Source organism: Pectinophora gossypiella, chromosome 3 (genome assembly GCF_024362695.1).
Source record: "Pectinophora gossypiella chromosome 3, ilPecGoss1.1, whole genome shotgun sequence".
Taxonomy (NCBI): Eukaryota; Metazoa; Arthropoda; class Insecta; order Lepidoptera; family Gelechiidae; genus Pectinophora; species Pectinophora gossypiella.
In genome coordinates this window covers 6,850,431-6,870,117 of record NC_065406.1, presented here as the reverse complement: position 1 = coordinate 6,870,117, position 19,687 = coordinate 6,850,431, and the positions used below count along the sequence as shown (strand labels likewise).

Sequence of the window (19,687 nt, the reverse complement as noted above, 5' to 3'; positions counted from 1 at the left end):
TTCGTTGTTTCACTTAATAGCATTTGAACGAAATCACTCGCGTGTATGTTTCGAAAAACGGTATGGGCTGCACGGGTGCAAATGCGTGGGGCAGATATTCACACACGCAGTTGTCAACGGGCGCACGGAGCATGTTCGGCGAACTATCAACGAAATTTTTGACGAATGATTCCGAGTTGATATCAGAAATCAGAATCATTTTTATCAAGTTGAATTTCTCGTCGCAAACGACAAGGTCTTTGTCGTTAACTCTCGCCAAATTTCGCTCACCGTCAAGCTAGCAAGTGCAATAAAACATGGCTATAAATCCAGAACCGTGATGGTACTAATTTTTTTACAACAGGTACTATTTTTTTCAATAAGAGTACTAATTTTTGGTATGGTAAAATTATTTTTTCGTGCCCATTTTTTTTGAGGCCGCTAGCTTGACGCACACTTCCGAGGTTATCCCCAATTTGGTCATTGTACATCCTAGCACACCCCGGACACTTCATACAAACAACCTCGTTTTACACAGACACTACACGTTGACATTTTCAACACGCGCAACTGTGTGTGCGGCGTCAGTCACTGGTGGGGAGTGGAGAGTTGCTGTTCTATACGTAGTTATTATTCCTGATTCTATGCTTCTAGGTCTTCCTCTGCCAGCCCTACCACCAACCTTCGCTTTATATACTGCTTTCGTAATCCTATTATCCTTCTACGTGTCCAAACATTTTTAGTCACTATATCGTCTTTCACACCACATCTCTCTCTTATCACACTGCTCTATCACTCAATTTAACAACGCAGAATTTACGCAAAGACCTCATTTCTTCGGCATTAATCCTACTTTCATGCTTCTTTTGCCATACCCAACATTCACTACCTACTATTTCACCCTGGCTGTTAATACTTGTCCCTACAAGTATTGCATTGTGAACAGCCACCCTCGCATCTTGCGAGATGCATTAGCTACTAACAACTGCCTGCATTAACCCCATTCTCTGAATTACCCAATTTTACACTCCATTCTTATCTTCATCACATTTACCATCCCTTGTAAACATAGTACATATAAACAAAAATCCATTCAATTCTTCAACCTTTTGATTCCCATCGCAATTCTACATTCAGACATTCTCTTCTCTTTCCATCACCAAAACTTTCGTTTTATTAGCATTCACTCTCATACCTTTCTTTTATAATTTTCATATACCACCACGACGGAAAATTCCACTTGATTTAACATGGTCTGAATCATCCCCCTCAGTATTTGTTACGATGTCACTAACACCCTGTACAATTACGGAAATTTTCGTTGTATGGAAGAGCATTTTTTAACAAGATTGTGTGTGACTTTAAAAGGTCTCTATGGCTGAAATTTGTACTAATAGAGGAAAATATCGTGAATTTTGCGACAGTAAATTCCACTCCATATTAACTCTGAATTATGGCCTAAATCATCCCTCAAAGTTTTCGTCACGGTGTCACTGACACTCTGTATACGACCTACATCTCCGTAATTGAACGTTATTCGAAAAATAAGAACAATAAATGTACTTACCACATTTATTTATATTTCACTTTGTTTCTGTTTTCTGTATTTTCTATGTGCAATAAAGTACTTATTGTTATATTGTACTTGTTATTATATTGCGTTTACACTATTCCGATTACAAAAGAGCATATTTCAATAATAGCTTAACATATTGCTAAAATGTTGCATTAGATACTGAACACATTTATCGTAATAAAAGTAAGTACCTAAGATATCGCCTCGTCGATTCTGCCGCGTGCGGTCGTGTTCTCTCGCTCTAGCAAATGACGGCTCTTAGTAACAGAAATGGATAGAAGTATCGGAAAGTTCGATTAGGTGCTAAAATGTTGTTTAACCCTTGTAGTATGTCCCACAACACATACGCTCACTATAGCATGCTATAAGAGCCCGGCGTTGCTGCCTGCACGCTATCGCCTCGATTCAGCCGCGTGCCGTCGCTCTCTCTCTCTCGCCCTAGCAAATGACGGTTCTGGGTAACAGAAAAGGATAGAAGTATAGGAAAGTGCGATGAGGTGCTGACAGATGTGGTTTAATCCTTAAGCTTAAGGGGAAGGATTACAACCCTGTGATCAATGCGTATCTTTTCTCTCCTAACAAAGTGAATGAAGGGGTGCGGTCCCATTGAAGATGATCGAAGACATGCACGGTTAGGCCCTGCGCAGACGACAGACTATCCGTGACGCACTTTTTTGTCTGTGAAAATATAACCTATGCAATTATATGCAGTAACTCACACGACGCGCAAAAAGTCCGGCGCGTTACTGCATATAATTGCATAGGTTATATTTTCACAGACTAAAAAGTGCGTCACGGATAGTCTGTCGTCTGCGCAGGGCCTTATGCATATCCAATTTTCAAAGAAAAGTTTTAAAGAGAAAGGTTTAAAAACGTCCCAAATTCAAATGAGTTTCTTGTCACTTAATTTTAAATAGCAAAAACATTGAAATTATTGATATGGCTATACTCTTTTTCATTCTGTTCTTCTTTCACTCTGATCTTGATAAGAGCAACTAATTGTAAGCGAAGGGAAACTTCTAATGCTCTAAATCCAGTGGTGGACACTAATGTATGTTTTAAGAAAACATAAAACAGTTAAACAACAGAATACAATATGGAATGTCAATATATTTTAGTTTATATCTACAATTTGATTTCGTTTCGATTCAAGTAAATGACTGAAATTAAAACTTGCTTAACAATATACAAAGTTATCGTTTTGGATTGGTAATCTTACGCTAACTTTATTATGAGTAGGTTGTGGCTTGTATGTTAATTTACTACTAATGCTGGATATTAATTTTACTACAGTTTTTCCACTGGAGTTATCTACAAACATAAAAAGACATATTCCAAGTCAAAATAAATATATTTCAAATCAAATGTATGACATTTGATCTGTTTACCAATGACAGACTATTAAAATACAGCAATATTTATCGAAAATCAAATACGTAACAGGATAGTCCATTTACTAATAAATACAAAATTTGACACATTTTTACTCATTGCATATTTAATGAAAAGCAATATGTATTAAAATAGATGACGATAAAAAATACATAGGAAACAATTTTAAGCTACGAAGATACATTCGAAACATACATAACACAGGCCAATGTCAGGTAAACATGCAATGAGTAAATATGTGAATAATAACAATTTATGTTTCAATCGATAGTCTATTCATCAGTTATTATAAACACTTAAGATTTGTATTCATTTCAATGCCTACGATGCTATAATTATTTATTAGTACGAACCTACTAAGAAACAAATATTGGAAGGTAAAAGTTGTTTTCTAGAACAAAATATAAATATATAGACTTACCAATGTAAAGAGAGTTGTTTACTTAATAACTTAGCTACGGGCTTATATTACACAAATTATTTAAAATGCAACCCCTAATAAAGGCCCATAACGCACGACCAGAAAGTCAATATTGATGTTACAACAGTTTGAAATAGGTATATATCTATTCACAGCACTTAACCACATGTTAGTCAATAAGTTCACGCACAAAAACGATCACAAAATCACTTCGGTGTTACATTTGATTGCATTGACGATATCTACATAATCTTATATGTACAAATTTATATTGTCCTAGACACACATTACAGTGATTCTTCAAATGCAGCCATCAAGTCGCTCTGCATGTTCATGTCTATTTGACCGGCCATCTGAAATAATATAATTTACACAGTCATTATTATAATCCTGTCTTTCCAAAAAATAGTAACCTGACTGAAGAAATGAAAAATAGTAAGCAGACCAGATACTTCATTATCGCATTATGTTGGTAGTCTATTCGCCAATCCCAATAGGTAGTCTAGTGATTTGTTTTCATCAATCTACTCACATGAATATGCTGAAGATGATCAGAAATTCGTCTTTTAATATTATAATCTGGTTATAATATTATAAACGGAGCATTATATTCCCGTTCTAGAAAAACGATATTAATTTCTATGTATGTACCTGATTGTAGGTTATATGGCACTAAGAAGCAATGACAATAAGAAGTTGATCCTCGTGACATCACAAGTTCTTTGTGCCATGGTTTTCTACCTTATTTCGGGTGGTTGTAACTGTTTAATTCTTCAACGAATTCCGATTTTGGTTTCACATTTGGCTAGGACGGGCTGGACGATTTTATAAGGGTTTTTTTCTACTCCTCTACTTTAATCTGGCATTTAAATAACCAAAAAGTCTAATATAAGTACATACATAATTAAACTCTTTGAAAAAGTGTACGCTCTATGGCCTATAAAAGCATTGTTTACAAAGTGTAACTGTACTATAATGTCGCCAAAAAAGCATTGTTGTTGTTGTTTTTTTTTTTTGACCTGGAAACTGGCACCTTTACTTTGTTTGGTGCCATAGATATACTATAAAAAAAAAGTATACATTTGCCGCCATTTCCCCGCGCGTTGGAAAATAAATTGGAAAATTTTTGTGTTTCGTTTAAAATTACGTCGTCGTAGAAAAAGTATTGTATGCAACGTTGTATAACTAGGTCAAAAAATGCTCGTGGCGTCTCTTATTGCGATGTTCGCCAAGGCTCACATCGCAACTCACGCCACTCGCATTTTTTGACCCTTCTTATACAACTGTTGCATAAAATACTATTGTCAACTACTAAAGCAAGTATAAACTTACGGCTTCCCGCCGGCGGCGCTCCTGCTCTCGCTGGCGCAGGCGCTCGCGCTCGGAGGCGGCTGGCTTATCCGGCACCACGGCGGCGGCGGCGGCAGCTGCGGCGGGAGGCGACGCGCGCGCCACCGGAGACACGCTCGGCGACGCCACCTCCACGCCGTCCGCCTTGCGGGCGCCTTGCACGGCCCTGGACAAGGAAGGCCTACGTAATGAACTCTGAATCCTCTAACTTGAGTCTCATCTTATTTAAATGGGATTATTGAACATCATGTATACATTTTCTATTAAGAATATATGAGATAGTACACTATTATCCACCTTACAACTTCATATCAAGTAACTGAAAGATGGTTCTCCACACCCCAATGGGGATTACAAGTGTCCAACAACTAAAAGTCAAGAAATATATAACTGTCCATACCTCATTTTCTCTTCCTCAGGATGTCGCCTTTCAGTCTCTTGTTGACGCTGTCTCTCCCTTTCTGCTTGTTCTTTCTTTCGCAATTCTTGTTGTTCAATAAGCGCCCTTTGCCGATCTATCTTTTCTTTTGCTTGTTTCTTAAAAGCCTAACGAAAAAATAAATCAAAATTAGAGATTTCCTACATTACTACCTAAACATACTACGTACATTAATTTTAATTTATTAATCTGCTAATAGAATAGAGGGTTCAACAAGACCAAATTTAGAATGTGAAATTAAAATAAATTTTTGCTTATAATAAAAAATATTATTACTAAAATCTTAGTTTGAAAATGAAAAAAATAATGTACATCTTTAAATTATCTTTTGTTTATATCATACCTGAAAACTATCCATGACAGGTTTTTGTTTGATTTGATTGGTGGTATTGATGTTAGGTATACTCTGAGGGCTGCCAGCTTGCGCCAGGGACGACCACGAACTAGCGTTCTTCAGATTTTGCTCCTGCTTCAATTTAAACGCTTGCACGAAATTAGAGTTCTTGGCATCCTCTAATTTTTTCTGTTCCATTTCGTATTTAGCTCTATCAGAAATGTTATTCGTCATCATATTAGGAACTCCCATGAGATCTTCGATGGGTTTCGGAGTAATAAGCGGTTTAATCTCTTCCTTTTTCACAGAGGGTGTCATTAGACATGGTATATTTGGCGTGTTGTGGTGCGACTGAGCAATCACAGAGTGTGGTGCCGAAGGTAAAGGGTCAAAAATGGACGACACCTGTGGAACACCTGTCATTCCTGACATTTGCGGGTTCACATCAGGCCGTAACATGTCGCGGTCGTGGTGCATGTTCTTCTCCACAAAGCCGTTGTGAGGAGCATACAACTCCGTCTTGATTTGATCAGGTACATGGGTCATATCCGTCAAACCTCCCAGTTGCGCCATCAGAGTATGATGTGCGGCGTCAGGCATCAACTGCTGTTTGGGCAGCGAGAACTCCTCATCAAGCCGCATCGACGACTCCGACTCCGAGACGGTCACGTCCATCGGGACGTCAGCCTTCAAACTTCGTTCTAGACTAGCCAGTGATCGCTCTATGGGATCTATATATTGCGAGGCGTCTATTTTATCGAGTCCATTTCGAGATTCAGGCTTAATTAAGGGCTTCTGATCTTCGGTGTCGCGCGCGATTTGGGCTAGGGAGGAGTCGGGAATGTTTCCTACAGGATGTACAGGCGCAGGGGCAGATGCAATGAGAGGGGCCGTGACCGGTGGCGGTTCCTTCACTTCGTGTGCCACGGGCGGCGCGGCGGGCGTAACGGGCGCGGGCGGCACGGCGGGCACGACGGGCGGCTCGGGCTTAGCCTCGACCAACGCGGCCACGGGCGGCGCCGGCGCCGGCTCACTGGCACCGGCCACCGACACGGGTGCCGTCGTCACTACCGGCGTAACCGTTTTCTGCAAAAAATCATAACGTGTTAGAATTAAATTCGAATTAAAATATTAAAAAATACAAGAATGAAATAAAGGATATTTACGATTTGCAATGGAGCCTGATGCGTTTGCTTCTTGGTTTTCTTTTTGGGTGTTCTTCCGGTTCCTGAAATAAAATTATCCATACATTCGATCAAAATGCTTTCAATCGCACCTTATACTCATCTCACTTAATAAATACCTACTTGATAACTGGTAATGTAGTATAAACGGGTCCAATAAATAGTAATTTATATAGTGTTCGCTGATATTTACTGGTGCTCCATTATTTAATATTTTTGAACTTCAGATCTCAGGATGATACAAATAAAATTCATCGTTAAGTTATTTAAAAGATTTACTTACATTTTTGTTATATATTGAAATATATACAAAGTTTCTCCACTCACTCTTAATATCTAGTAAAATTTAAGTCATGTGGGTTGATTAAATAAATCTTATTATAAAATTTAGTACACAATGGTGTTTTTGTTTACACACTTCAATTTACTACATTGATATTACAACTACATTTTGCGCTGAAGAAACTAATTGTACCACAAACTTTAATGTTACTTCTTTACACAAAACTACTGCGAAGAATATAATCTTAGAACTGGTAAACAAAATTTGACCAGTTTAAAACTAAAATTTGTCAATTATAATCTCTATTAATTTATTGGCAGAATCCTATCAGTTAAGAGTATACATTAGACTCATTTGTTCTTTTCTTAACCCATTGGGGAGTCGAGGAACTAAGATACATTATCACTAACTCCTACACTACAATAAGATCTCTTCAAGCAATCAGCAATTTCACTTGCCAAATAGCTGAAACAACGTGGTATAAGAAAATTAACTATGTATTAAAATTAATTTGACATTTTAATAGGAATGTACTTGCGCAGTTTTTGAAGTTAAAATACTGATTGCCCAATTGATGTACATCATGAATAATGCATATGGGATATTCTGATATTATGTAAGTAATTTAAAATAAAACAACTAATGTAAAACTTTCTAAATATGTAGGTATAATAAAACATACAATTATGTATATCTGTATAAATAAAATGGTCAACATTCTACAAGCCAATCAATATGAGAAGGTTTACCAAATATCTGAACATATTTTGGGATTTTGAAGCACTTTATATATTATCATAATTAATCACTATCTCATTACTTCATTACTCATTATTTACGTGATTTATTTATAAAAATAAAAGTGCTTCCAAATACTACTGAACCTGAATTCTAAACAAAGTGTTGACACAATAATTATGGTTGCACACAATTATTTTGAAAAACATCAGAAATGTACCTAAGTGTTTAAATTACATAAATACTCTCCTCTTTGTATTTAATTTATAATATCCATATCAAAATTAAAACTAAAATTACAGTCATACATTTAATAAAAAAAATCTGTTCTAGGTAATGCCTAGGCTCCATAGGTCGAAGTTTTGACTGACAGGGCCTGGCTTATTGTGGCCTTTGTAAAAGTTTATTTATTTATTACTTACTTGACAAAGTGATAAAGTTCTTATTTAGCTTTAGAATTTTTAACATTTTGATAAGATAATTTAGCCCTGTCAGGCAAAGGGCAAAGGTTGTCAACAAACACACAACAAACTTCTTTGTCAAATGCTTCTAAAATACATGATTTGAAGAAAAAAAAATAGTAAAAAACAAGTATATAAGTTCAGAGAGTATGAAACGAAGTTCAGTAATTGTTCAAATATCGAATTTAAAATAGAACAGTCGAAATATTGCGGAACATCATTTATAAATAACGCCGAGAAGTAAGACATAATCAATATCTACAACTTATTGAAATTATACAATTAAGCACCTAAAATTAACCGAAATTTAGGCGTGTGCTCCTCCTCACTATTTCCTAACTATAGAATGAGGTTCCTCAGTTCTATAGATACAACAGCTGCCCGGTATCGTGTAATTTACAGTTTCCATTATCGTCCCAGTACGCATATTGTACAACATTTATTTTATGGTTTATGCCTATATATCACCAAATATCCAACAAGTTTGCAAACAATTTGTGAAGGAAGGAAGCCAGCATATGGTATGTTTCGTTAATATATTTTTTAAATAATAATTTGTCACACGTCACATTATCTTTGGGAGCAAGCATCAGTACATCAAGCACTAAACCAATAAATCATACCTTTTCAAAATTTTTAACTACAACATGTCACAAATGAATACATCCTCGTTGTAACAAATGAGAGTGGTGAGTCCAACAAGGGGCATATACAATTTTGCTTGCTAAGTTGGTATCCGTCCTTACACAATTGTTTGCATTACTGTGGAGCGTGCGTGTCGGCGCGGCCGGCGCTGGCGGCGCCGCAGCCGCTCCGGCGATCCTCTTCGCAGCGCGTACTGTACTGGACGTACCCACACTACTCTATCCTTGCGTTACCATTGCCGACGCCTCAACTCAACACGAGCTCAATCGCTAATAATTATATTGGTTTTAAATTTCACACAAAGCAATTAGTACCGTGAGATCTGAAGTATCCAATAAGAATTTATAACGAGAATCTTAAGGATGCAAATGAAATAACATCGCATTCGAGGACATGATATAGTTAAAAATATTAATTAATATGAAAAGGTATTTTGCCTATTGGTTCATGAAAACAAACCAAATTAAAAATTCTTCTTACCGGCACCAGTAACGAGTATCAGCGAACACCAAAGCTGGCTTCTCCTCCACACTAACCAATGATTTGTGCCCTTCTCTATGTTCCTTCTAACGCGCAACGTTCTTTGGATTCATATTATTAAACTGAATTCAAATAGGAATTGATAGTGTCCCTCCCCATTATCACAGTAATGAAATCATAATCAGACCTACATACTTTCTCAATTCACACACAAATTCACAACGCAGAATAAGATAAAATAAAGTGCAGAAATTATTAACGCAACAATTTCACGCCCTTGGTGGTCAACACACATCATTCAAGATACTCTCCTGCTTCTCCGTTAAAATTGTATATATACATGCGCTCATTGTTCGACAGACTCAATGAAACCAAAAGGCCTTCAGTATTATCGAAAATATTTCAACAATACCTCTCACTCATTTAGCACACCACCACTTACTTTCCATTCCATTCAATGTCACCAATTAGGAAGAAAAATAAAGCCTACGTGATTTGTTACCTAAGAGATGAAGTTATTACATTCACCTAAGTCTTTTAAATAGATCCTCATATCCCTGTGAAATATGATGCTGAATTATCAATATTCAAATCCACTTTTTCAAAATCCTATACACATCATAGACGGAGCAATCTCCCAGGAACATCATTCGCGTCATTCGTTCAGTTATTGACATCAATTTCAGACTAGAATATACATGTAATATACTGTCACCGCGTTTTTGCATTCAAATCTTATAGAAATGTACCACATGTCTGCCATATTATAAAACAATACTGGCAAAGACGACAACCGTTACCATGTTCGAATATTCAAGGAAATACTTCCAATATTCTATGTCTATTTAGATCTCAAGCATTTTGAACTTATCCATACGAAGATTTTCCCTTAATTAAATGCAAGTATCATTAACTCTAATACTAGAACCGTAATGTACAGCGTAACAAGCGAGGCACGGGCGCGCGCGGGTACCGGTCAGTGCAAAGTGCGCGCGAGTGCCGGGTGCCGGCGACGCGCGACGCGGGCTAGTGCGAGTCTAACCTGCTTCGCTGTCGCTGCTGTCGGACGAGCTCGTGTCCGTGCTGGACGACGAGTTGGACGAGTCGGACGACGACGACGACGACGACATGCCGCCCGCGCCGCCCAGCGCTTCCTTGCAGCCCTCTGTCACAAACAAACATAATAGTTAAACCGACATCTAAAATCAACACCTGCTAAATTAATGGTATTTCAACACGGAATAGAGGTTGGAAAGGCCAAGAGAGCGCGAAACGCACGTCGTACCTCCACTCATCCACAAACTTTACGACGCACGGAGCTCCGCGATAGTATATTAAAAATTATAACCTGCAGGGCAACGAGTCAAATATCAACTAACATGCAATGAGATCCCTCCTTACCACAGGAAATCTTAAAAATAGCCTTAGTACGATAGGCTAATTATGAAAAAAATACTTTGATACTACAGTATCTTACGAAAAGTAATGATAAAATTGCAACCTATCACATAAAATATACATTGCCGGTTAAGTGGCTATGAAATTAAAGAAGCAGAAGAGCTATCATATTTATCTGTTTGCAGGAAAGTAGTAAAAGAGAGGAGGGTTGAACCGGCAACAGCGGTTCTCATATTTGCATATATGCTGGTTAGGGCCTTTCCATCATCTTTATTCAGTGTATTCCACTGCTGAACATAGGTCTCTATTGAATATTTATTATACACAACGTCGTTTGGGTCCTACTATTAGCCACAAGCATCATCGCCTCATTAACCAGAAGGAATGGAATAAGCTTATTTCGTTAGTTATACACATATACAGATCATCCTGGTTATTTCCGAGGATGAACGCGGCTTTATTAATAAACTGAGTTGTAGGTCTCTGCTATATATTACGAGAGGCAATTCCATCAAAATATGATCAAGTCCAACAACCACCACATATTAGGCGTCAATTCTTCATCTTCCACCATGGTATGATATAATTTGCTAACTCCTCATATCTGCTCAAATCTACATATAACCAAGTTAACCACTATCATCACAAGAGATCTGACAAGGTCGCTCTCTCAACTCGAGCCCTTTCACCTTCAATCATCACACTAATTTCTAAAGGCACTAGGTACATCGCAAAGAGCAAGCAGTGAATAAAGCTGAAAGTTAAAACTTACCTTTTTTAGGTTGCTGTTTCTTGTTTGATCCTAATTGTCCAGATACATCTTGCAAACGTTTTTCTAATTCTTGCTTTTTCTCTGCCATTTGTTCATCCTTTGATTTTCCAGAAACTTTACGATCTAAATCAAAAAGTACATAGCGATTAGTCTATATCGTCTAAAATTCGAGTATTTACGTGTCTGGCATTGAGAATAACTCATCAAATCGTCCTAATCTAGCTCAAATCATTGTTAAAAATGTATCTCATGAAAAAAATAAAGATTGTAAAAATCCTATTGAGCTTAAAGAACTTGTGACTTTCTCGATTCTTCGATCACATAAGGAGATATAGGGTTCCACGCAAAAATCAAACAAAATATCGTCTCCCTGACAATCTGATGATTATACGCTTCAAGTATTTCGAAAATGTGTGTCGCATGGTGTAATCTAATTTAAATCTTAAGTAACTAAGATAACTATTGAAACGCGGCGCGTGAACTTATTGGCGAACAAAACGAAGTGCATCGGATTTTTAAATATATCTCTAAAAGGGCAATAACTACACAAACTTACGTGTCTTTTTCCGCAAACATGATGCAACGTAGTTCTCCAGTTCCCGGAGAGTAGATGGTTTTAGAGTTTCAAAGTCAATTTCTATCTCATCAGGGTTAGAATCTCGTAGCGAAGGCTCTCGGCTTTGGATAATGTGCACCACTTTGCCCAGTTTATCACCTAAAGGAGTAAATTATCTTTAGACTGAGCTTTTTGTTAGACCAACTAATAAGTGGAGTAATAATTGAGAATACTAAAAGTGGCATGTACTTTACCTGGCAGCTTGTTGATGTCTAGCGAGAGTTGTCGCTTCTCGTCGTAAGACATGGGCTTGGCGACGTCCTCGTCGTCGGTGTCGGGGTGCGGCGGCACGTGCGGTGCGGGCGCGGCGGGCGGCGCGCCGCCCTTCTTCTTGGCGGGCGCCGCTCCGCGCGCCGCCGCCTTGCCACCGCCGCCGCCGCCCCGCTTGCCGCCGGTCTTCCCTCGGGCGCCTGTCGCCGCTACATCATACACACCTATGTTATTACGTTAAAACGGTTCGACCGATCGAATTGAGATACAACAGAGCCACGTTAGTTGCACGTACCGAGAGTTTCGCCTATATTGTTTGCCTTCACGCCGTATGGAGCCGCCGGGGCCGGTTTGGGCACCGCGCTGGTTGGCAACTGCTTCTTCGTCTTGTCCTTGACTTTCTTCTTCGCTTTCTTCTTGTTATTGGACTCCTCGACGAGTTTCCTCATCTTCTCCTGCAACGCTAGCAATTCCTTTTCGAGCAGTTTTACTTTGTTGTTTCTTTCCTCCTCGGAGTCGTCGGATTCGGAATCTGACTCCGAACCGGACTCTGAGCTGGATGCCGAACTGCCTTTGTCCATGTGCGGCACGCCCGCGTGGATCGGCTCGTCAGGAATTTTAGCATATCTACGACAGAATATAAAGTTACAAAACATGGTTTCAGTAGAAGAATAATTTATGAACAAATACTGCTTTTCAATTATTATTCCGGTTATCTTCTTCTTCTATCGTGTGGGGTCTCTAACCTCATCAACCATCATTCAATCATTCCGGTTATACAGCCTATAAATTCAAACAAAACTTACCGCATCTCGAAGACATCTTGCAGTTTTCGCGCCATCGCAACTACATCATGATCCGGTGGGTTGTATTTGTAACAATTTGTGAATATTAGGCGCACGTCCGCGGCGAATTCGGCCGCAGTTTTATATGCCCTATTATCCATTTTTTGTTTTACTGTTCCAAGGTCCATGGGTTTCTTTATAATATCAAAATAATCGTGAAGACCGAGCAATTCGGCATCTACAGGTTTATAAAACGGCCAAGCATATCCCTGTAAAAAAAAATAATCTCTAGTCTCTACTTATCTTCAAAAATAAATTAACGACAACTAAAGCATTTGTGTCCTTTACTTACAGAGTGCTTCTTGGAGAACAGTTCCTTCAAGATCTCATTGCAACTCTTCAACGCATCGGAAAGCTTTTCTTTCCCCTTAGCCAGTTGTGGAGTCATGGCGGAATGATGCGCCGCGCCCGCGCCTCCTACGCCGGGAGACAACCCGCCCATTTTGAACCCGTCATCACCCACTCTACCAGCCTGTTCAAATTTACATTCGCAACGTTAAATTAACAATCACCAGTTAATAATCACTTATTAAATTTAGTATTAATATTGATGGTAAATTACCTTTTTCTGACGGCCGCTCTCTCTTCTGGTAGAAATCTTTGCCGGTTTCGGTCCGCTTTGTTGATCGATAGTGGGAGTAGTATAACCTCCTTCAAACGAACTTCCCATCGGCGTGGTCGTATCAGCTTTTCTTTTCACGCCTTTCTTGACCTTCAAAGGGGCGGAAAACATTAGTATCGGGTGTAAAGAAGTGCAGTGGGAACAGATTTTCGTGTGTTCGAGACGGTACCTTAGCCGGTTGAGTCTGAGAGAGGGGGACGGCCGGTATCGTCGACACGGGGGTGGTAGCGGGCTGCGCCACGTGGAAGCTCGACGGCTGAGTCGCCACCTACAACAGAACATATAATTAGCTAAGTAATTCTAACTAAAATTGTGAAGCTCCACACTCTTAGGGAATTCTTTAATTCTTAAACAATAAAAATATACACTTTGAATATTACACTTCTGGCATAAATTTGTCAGGGTTTCGTTCTGGTGTTGGATTTGTTAGAGTCACAAGACAAGCGCCATGTATGTTAATAAAATGGAAAGTTTTCGGATATTCGTTACGAAGTAGTTCTAAAAAATTCAGGTAGGTCTAGAACAGGTCGCGTACCTGCTGTGGCAACCCGGTGTGCGTAGCGGGCGGCGCGGCCTGCGGCGGCAGCGCGGGCGCCGTGGTGGTGTTGGTGGAGCCGACGAGCGCGGGGTGAGGCGCCACTAGGGTCTTGCCGCCGCCGGCGCGCGGGCCCGCCGCCGCCGCGGCCGCGCCCGCGCTCGGTGTCGTGGCCGCCGCCACCGGCCCCGCCGCGCTCGACGTGCGCTTCTTGGCCCCGCCTTTGCTACCCTTCGACGGTAACTCGATCTCTTTCTCCTCCTTATCCATCTGCGCTATCTGTGGAGTTAGGTTGGAAATGACAATCCTGTGGTGACTAGGACAATAGAATTTTGTACTTAATTTTATTTTTATTGTATCCTATTCCTAGGACTACTGGAAATTTAATTCATTTTCTCGAAATGTGTTCATTCTCCCTAGCTTTATTAAAATTTTAATAATTAATTAAATTGCCAAACAACAACACTAAATAGCGCACAACTTACCCTATTCAAAAACAACTTCTCCAAAGTCTGCGCCATAACCACCACATCCTCGCCGGGCTTATTGTAGACGTAGCAGTTAGTGAACATAGTATTGAAATCCTGAATACATTCTTGAGCCGAATTGTAGTAGTTTGACTCCAGGCGTTTCTTGATGGTACCCAAGTCCATGGGCTTTTTAATAATTTTGTGATAATCCTAAAAACGTTAAGGTCACATAGTTAAAGACTACTATTAGATCTTATAAATAAAACTTTTGAGAATTTGTACATTATAGTTTAATTGAATAGGCGAGTTCAAGAAGTCCCTAATTCATAATGTCTGGAAACGCCACCTTAGGCCGAGAGACCAGGAGTTCAGAGAGACCGTCGCGTGGCGTGGCGCGTTGTCTCTGTCCAGGGACAAGCTGCGACGTTGCACGCACAAAAACAAACATGGGAATGTGTAACTCCGTGTATGAAGACGCGGGGCGTTGTGCCGCGCGTGGTGCGGTACGTGGGTAGTGACAGTTGGTCTGCTTAAACTTATATCTTCAATTGTTTAATCTAATGCAACACGCGTAACGCAGAACATTTCGTAAAACTTAACGGCATACAATAAAACAGTACTTACAGGGAGATTAAGTTTCTTGGCGTCTACGGGCTGATGGAAAGGCCAGGCGAATTGGTGCTTCCATACGGCCTTCATTACATTCTTTTGAAGGAATTGCAATTGATTAGTCATCCGGCCTTGCCGCCGCGGCGTGTCCTCCGGCGGCGCGCCATTGACGGCCTCCGTCGCGGGCTGTTCACAATTAAAATATTTACTTTCAATTGTGGACGTTCGATTCGTAGATAAGTATATTACAACGGCATTAGCACATTAGTAGTTAACACACCCCTAAAAGAACCAGCACCCAGCATTATGTCTTATTACATTTCTTAGTCCATACCAGATTTTCAAGATTTTTTATTGTTTACTTGTAGAAATTTGTTTTACTAGCATTTTTATTATTAGGGTTTTATAACCATAATAAATGCCATGCCAAAGATGCTAACTCACTATCTAATTATTTATTAACCCATTAGCTAATTTATCTTAAGTGCAGTTATCATTAGCACAGTTGGCTCGACCATTATAGATGGCGATACGGCTCGCCACTTATCACATTGGTCTAACAGAAAGCTCAATAAGGTGTGGGTACTTAGTTCAGCTTGTGATGGATGTACTCTCTACCCCTAACTAACTGTGACTATCCTAAGTTGTCAGCTTATGTATGTTACGTGTAAAAGCAAATATCCAAAATTCCAGTTGAAACCAACTGATGTTTAATAAGACTAAAGATTTAGTACAATTAAAATAAATAACGTACCATACTAGTTGTAGCGAGAGGATCCACTGCCTGCTGCATTGTGCTGGAGTCAGCTATCTACCTGCCAAAATGACAAATGCTGTAATAAAGGTACAATCAACACTGTCTTGTACACAACACCTTGGCTAACTTGAAGCAATAAAATTAAAAAGGCGTTACAATTAACTTTCTTTCTGTAGATAGATAATTCACACAAACTTTTCCCCCTCAACAAAACTCGTCAATGAAACTCTCACCTCAATTGTAACAAGAGGCTCATCCAATTTCTGGCTAAGAGGCATCAGCTATATCCTCTAATTCCATTAAACCTTTCTATCATATTAAAAAAAGTTTGGTGCTTTTGCACCTAAGAGCTCATTTCTTTCATCACAAATTAAGAGATGCTACCTGAAACCAACAGAAAAAATAATGACACTTTTTATCATTAGTAATTCTATTTGAATGGTTGAATTCTGGTTTAACCTTTAATAGATTACTGGCATTAAATAACTAGTTTATAAATTGTTGCAAATGTCACTACATCTTACCTCGCTTACTATGGCTACAGAATGCAGTGCTGTTGATGAACAAATGTCCAAGTCCAGTAATAGTGAAACCAGAATCTGGCTGGTAATCTGAAAAGATAAAATAATTATACATTGGAAAGTACCATATAAAATCTCTTTATTGCACTTAAAATAAATATTAAAAAATAAACAATCAGTTAGATAGTACAACAGGCGGCCTTATTGCTAAGGTAGAATTTTTTTCCAGGCAACCTAAAGTACTCATAAAAAGGAGGACAATTGAATGAGGAGGTATGCTTTCTTCTTAAAACTTAAATATTAGATTGGCTGTAAAAATTATATGCATTATGCTAAAATGCTAGCTAATTTTTTGTCTTGAGACATCCACCAAATCTAACGTTTTAAAAGTTACTGGGACAATAACTTTTGCCTGAATAGTGTTTTATATTTCTGAGCTATGCCTTTTAGGCCTTTGGAGGATCAATAATAATAACCTTGACACAGAGTTGATGAGGTTGGTAATCCACCTCACAACACACGAGTTAAGTCATTTGTCGGCCACTGTTATATATTTTTTTAATTATCATTTTTATTATTTAAATAAAACTTAAGAGTATGATATAATTAATTTATTTGAATGAACAGCCTGTCTTATGTCCCACTACTAGGCAACTAGTACATTTTGTTTTCTTTTTTTAACAACTCTGAAGCCTGCCTCTCAGCATCGGCCTTCCCTATACTTCTACTCACTCAATTATAAATTCTTAATTATTACTTGATTTTCTTAACCATAGGTTACATGTCCCCAGCAATGAGACTACACTCTATAGAGTACATTGTTGTCCATACTATGATTTTCACTAAAGTATATCATTGCCAGATGCAAGACTGAATACCATTCTAAGCTTTCCCACTTGCATTACTCTACAATATATTGCATAGAGTCTTTTTATATAATTAAAATGACATGAGTTTGATTCAGACATTGCGCAATCTTGCAGGACAACAATGGTTGCAATGGTTGTTGTTGTTGCTTCTATGTATGCAGTTCTCCTACGGACCATTTTATTACTTAGACTTTCGTTTGTTAGCATAGATCTATTTTGTACCTACTCTATTACTAGTTTTATTGTACCAGTAAAGAAATAAATAGTTACTATGCCAATTGTTTTATATCTATCCTATGTAAACAAATCTTTGTTTGGGATTTTTCTTTACATAATTTGAGAGGAACTTGTAAATGTCTCAAATTCGACAGTAAAATGTTTTCCTTACAATCTACCTACAAAATTGGTTCTAAACATATAGTGACATAGATACACCGCACTCAAGTAGGTACCTATATGGAAATTGATTCCAGGTATATGTATAACCAACACAAACCATGCATGCGAATATTTTACAGCAAGAGGCTAAAAAGCGAAAGAGAATGTAATCTAAACATCTAGAACATTCCTCGACCCTAAACTCGAAATTTACTGGTAGTATCAGGTCTTTAGGGTAAAATCCAAATAAAAAATCAGCAAACAGTTTAAGAACACAATATATTGACCATAAAAATCTTCATAATATTAAAACATTGGTAAAATAATCTATCAGCGTCTGATTTCGAAACACCTAGGAAGCTACCTATACGCAAGTATTTCACATTGAAGAACTGAACCAAGAATAAACGTGCAATACGTACTGGTCACCAATCAACTACTAATTTGGAAGTAACCACAACCGAATAGATAAAAGACAAAGAAAATGCTGCGTAATAATTATCAAAGCCAGAACAAGAAATGGATGAAAATTACCTTTACAGAGGCCACGAACTAAATGTAGCGATATAACACATTATACATAACGCGCACAGCCTACTATAAGTAAAAAATATTAACCTAGGAAAAGGGCACTAAAATAATGTGTTAATTCGATTATTTCATAACGCTAAAGGTAAAAAATTATCAAAAAACTTACGAAGAGGATATTAACGCCAATATGGCGGATGAACTAAAAATACGATGTTGGAGTCACTTCTGCAAAAGAAAAATTATATCGATTTGCTCCAAATTCGTACACACTCCACACAAATTCAAAGTCCATAGTTTTTCAGTATTATCAAAAATCCATTGTTTTAACGAAAATCACAGATTTCTTTTTAATAAATAACAAAGAACTGCACAACAGAACTTCAGAGACTCGGTCGAGCAGCAGACATGGCGGCGGCCGAACAAAATGACGAAGAAGCGTCCCTTAATTTCATTTCACATAATATTGTTCTGAAAATGAAAATACTACAAAATAGGGATAGGAAACTGGAAAAAACACATTATTTTAAATTCTCATTGACAGATGACATGGTGTTTCATGGAAATCATAGGATTCATCGTTGTAAATTTCGAGCAAGTTTCAATTCAACTTTTTGTTGTGCAATAATTACTTACAGTATTGCCAACTTTTCATACTCAAATTTTACCCTCTCGGGGAGCTTTTTTTTCTTGATTACATTATCCCAACATTTCTTTAAATTGCATACATTATTAGTATGTTATAATGATTTCTATTGATTCGCTCAAAGTGTTTATCTAAAATTGTTTTAAAACTATGAGAAATCTAATTTCCGACAATTGATTATTTCCTACTAATAAATTGAATATGGCAAGAATATGGTAACTTTTTCTTGCCACAGCAACACAGCCACAAGAGTTGCCAGCTTGCCACAGTTGCCACACTATTTTATGTTGCCATTTCTTATTAATATGTTACTTATGGTTGAAATTATTTATTTCGTTATTTGTTAAAAAAATAACATTTAATAACATTTTATTATTGACAACTTTTATTACAAAATGCTTAGAAAATTCTTAAATAAATCGTCTATTGACATCCCAAATAACAGACAATTGAATATGTTTGGACCGAACAAAGAGTAAGAGAATGGACCGAACCACGAACCACGGTTCGGTATCGCATCATTTTGATCGTGTGGAGGACTGTGCGCCGCACATTATTATTATATAATATATCATTTCCATACATTTTCTATATCTCGGGTCCATGGAGTCCTGGACTTTTGGAGGGCG

General features: G+C 38.2%; 1 protein-coding gene across 7 annotated transcripts; it reads right to left on the bottom strand.

The window, feature by feature from the left end:
• Positions 1-2,645: 2,645 nt before the first annotated feature.
• Positions 2,646-19,028, bottom strand: LOC126381754 (bromodomain-containing protein 3-like). Of its 7 annotated transcripts, none has more exons than XM_050031219.1 (21): positions 18,582-19,028; positions 16,641-16,727; positions 16,350-16,500; positions 16,114-16,174; positions 15,375-15,545; positions 14,766-14,960; positions 14,281-14,559; positions 13,915-14,013; positions 13,686-13,835; positions 13,416-13,595; positions 13,085-13,332; positions 12,574-12,905; positions 12,263-12,502; positions 12,009-12,167; positions 11,453-11,575; positions 10,325-10,447; positions 6,658-6,719; positions 5,501-6,577; positions 5,119-5,264; positions 4,701-4,899; positions 2,646-3,721 (listed from the first exon to the last, which is right to left on the bottom strand). In XM_050031219.1, the coding sequence occupies exons 4-21, from the start codon at positions 16,150-16,152 to the stop codon at positions 3,656-3,658; spliced, it is 3,888 nt and encodes a 1,295-aa protein (XP_049887176.1). In that variant the 5' UTR covers positions 16,153-16,174; positions 16,350-16,500; positions 16,641-16,727; positions 18,582-19,028; the 3' UTR covers positions 2,646-3,655. The 7 variants fall into 7 exon arrangements, with proteins under 7 accessions (XP_049887176.1, XP_049887172.1, XP_049887175.1 ...); XM_050031215.1 differs by having other exon boundaries at positions 16,114-16,170; XM_050031218.1 differs by having other exon boundaries at positions 4,701-4,884; positions 16,114-16,170.
• Positions 19,029-19,687: the final 659 nt, after the last annotated feature.

What these genes read in the sequence shown, in the direction of transcription:
- LOC126381754 (XM_050031215.1), bottom strand. Translation starts at nt 16,394, where the DNA reads ATGCCTCTTAGCCAGAAATTGGATGAGCCTCTTGTTACAATTGAG. An exon ending in CCAAGAAACTTAATCTCCCT is followed by an intron (nt 14,961 to 15,374) that starts GTAAGTACTGTT and finishes TAACGTTTTTAG; the next exon opens with GATTATCACAAAATTATTAA. An exon ending in AGACATCAACAAGCTGCCAG is followed by an intron (nt 12,168 to 12,262) that starts GTAAAGTACATG and finishes TTACTCCTTTAG; the next exon opens with GTGATAAACTGGGCAAAGTG.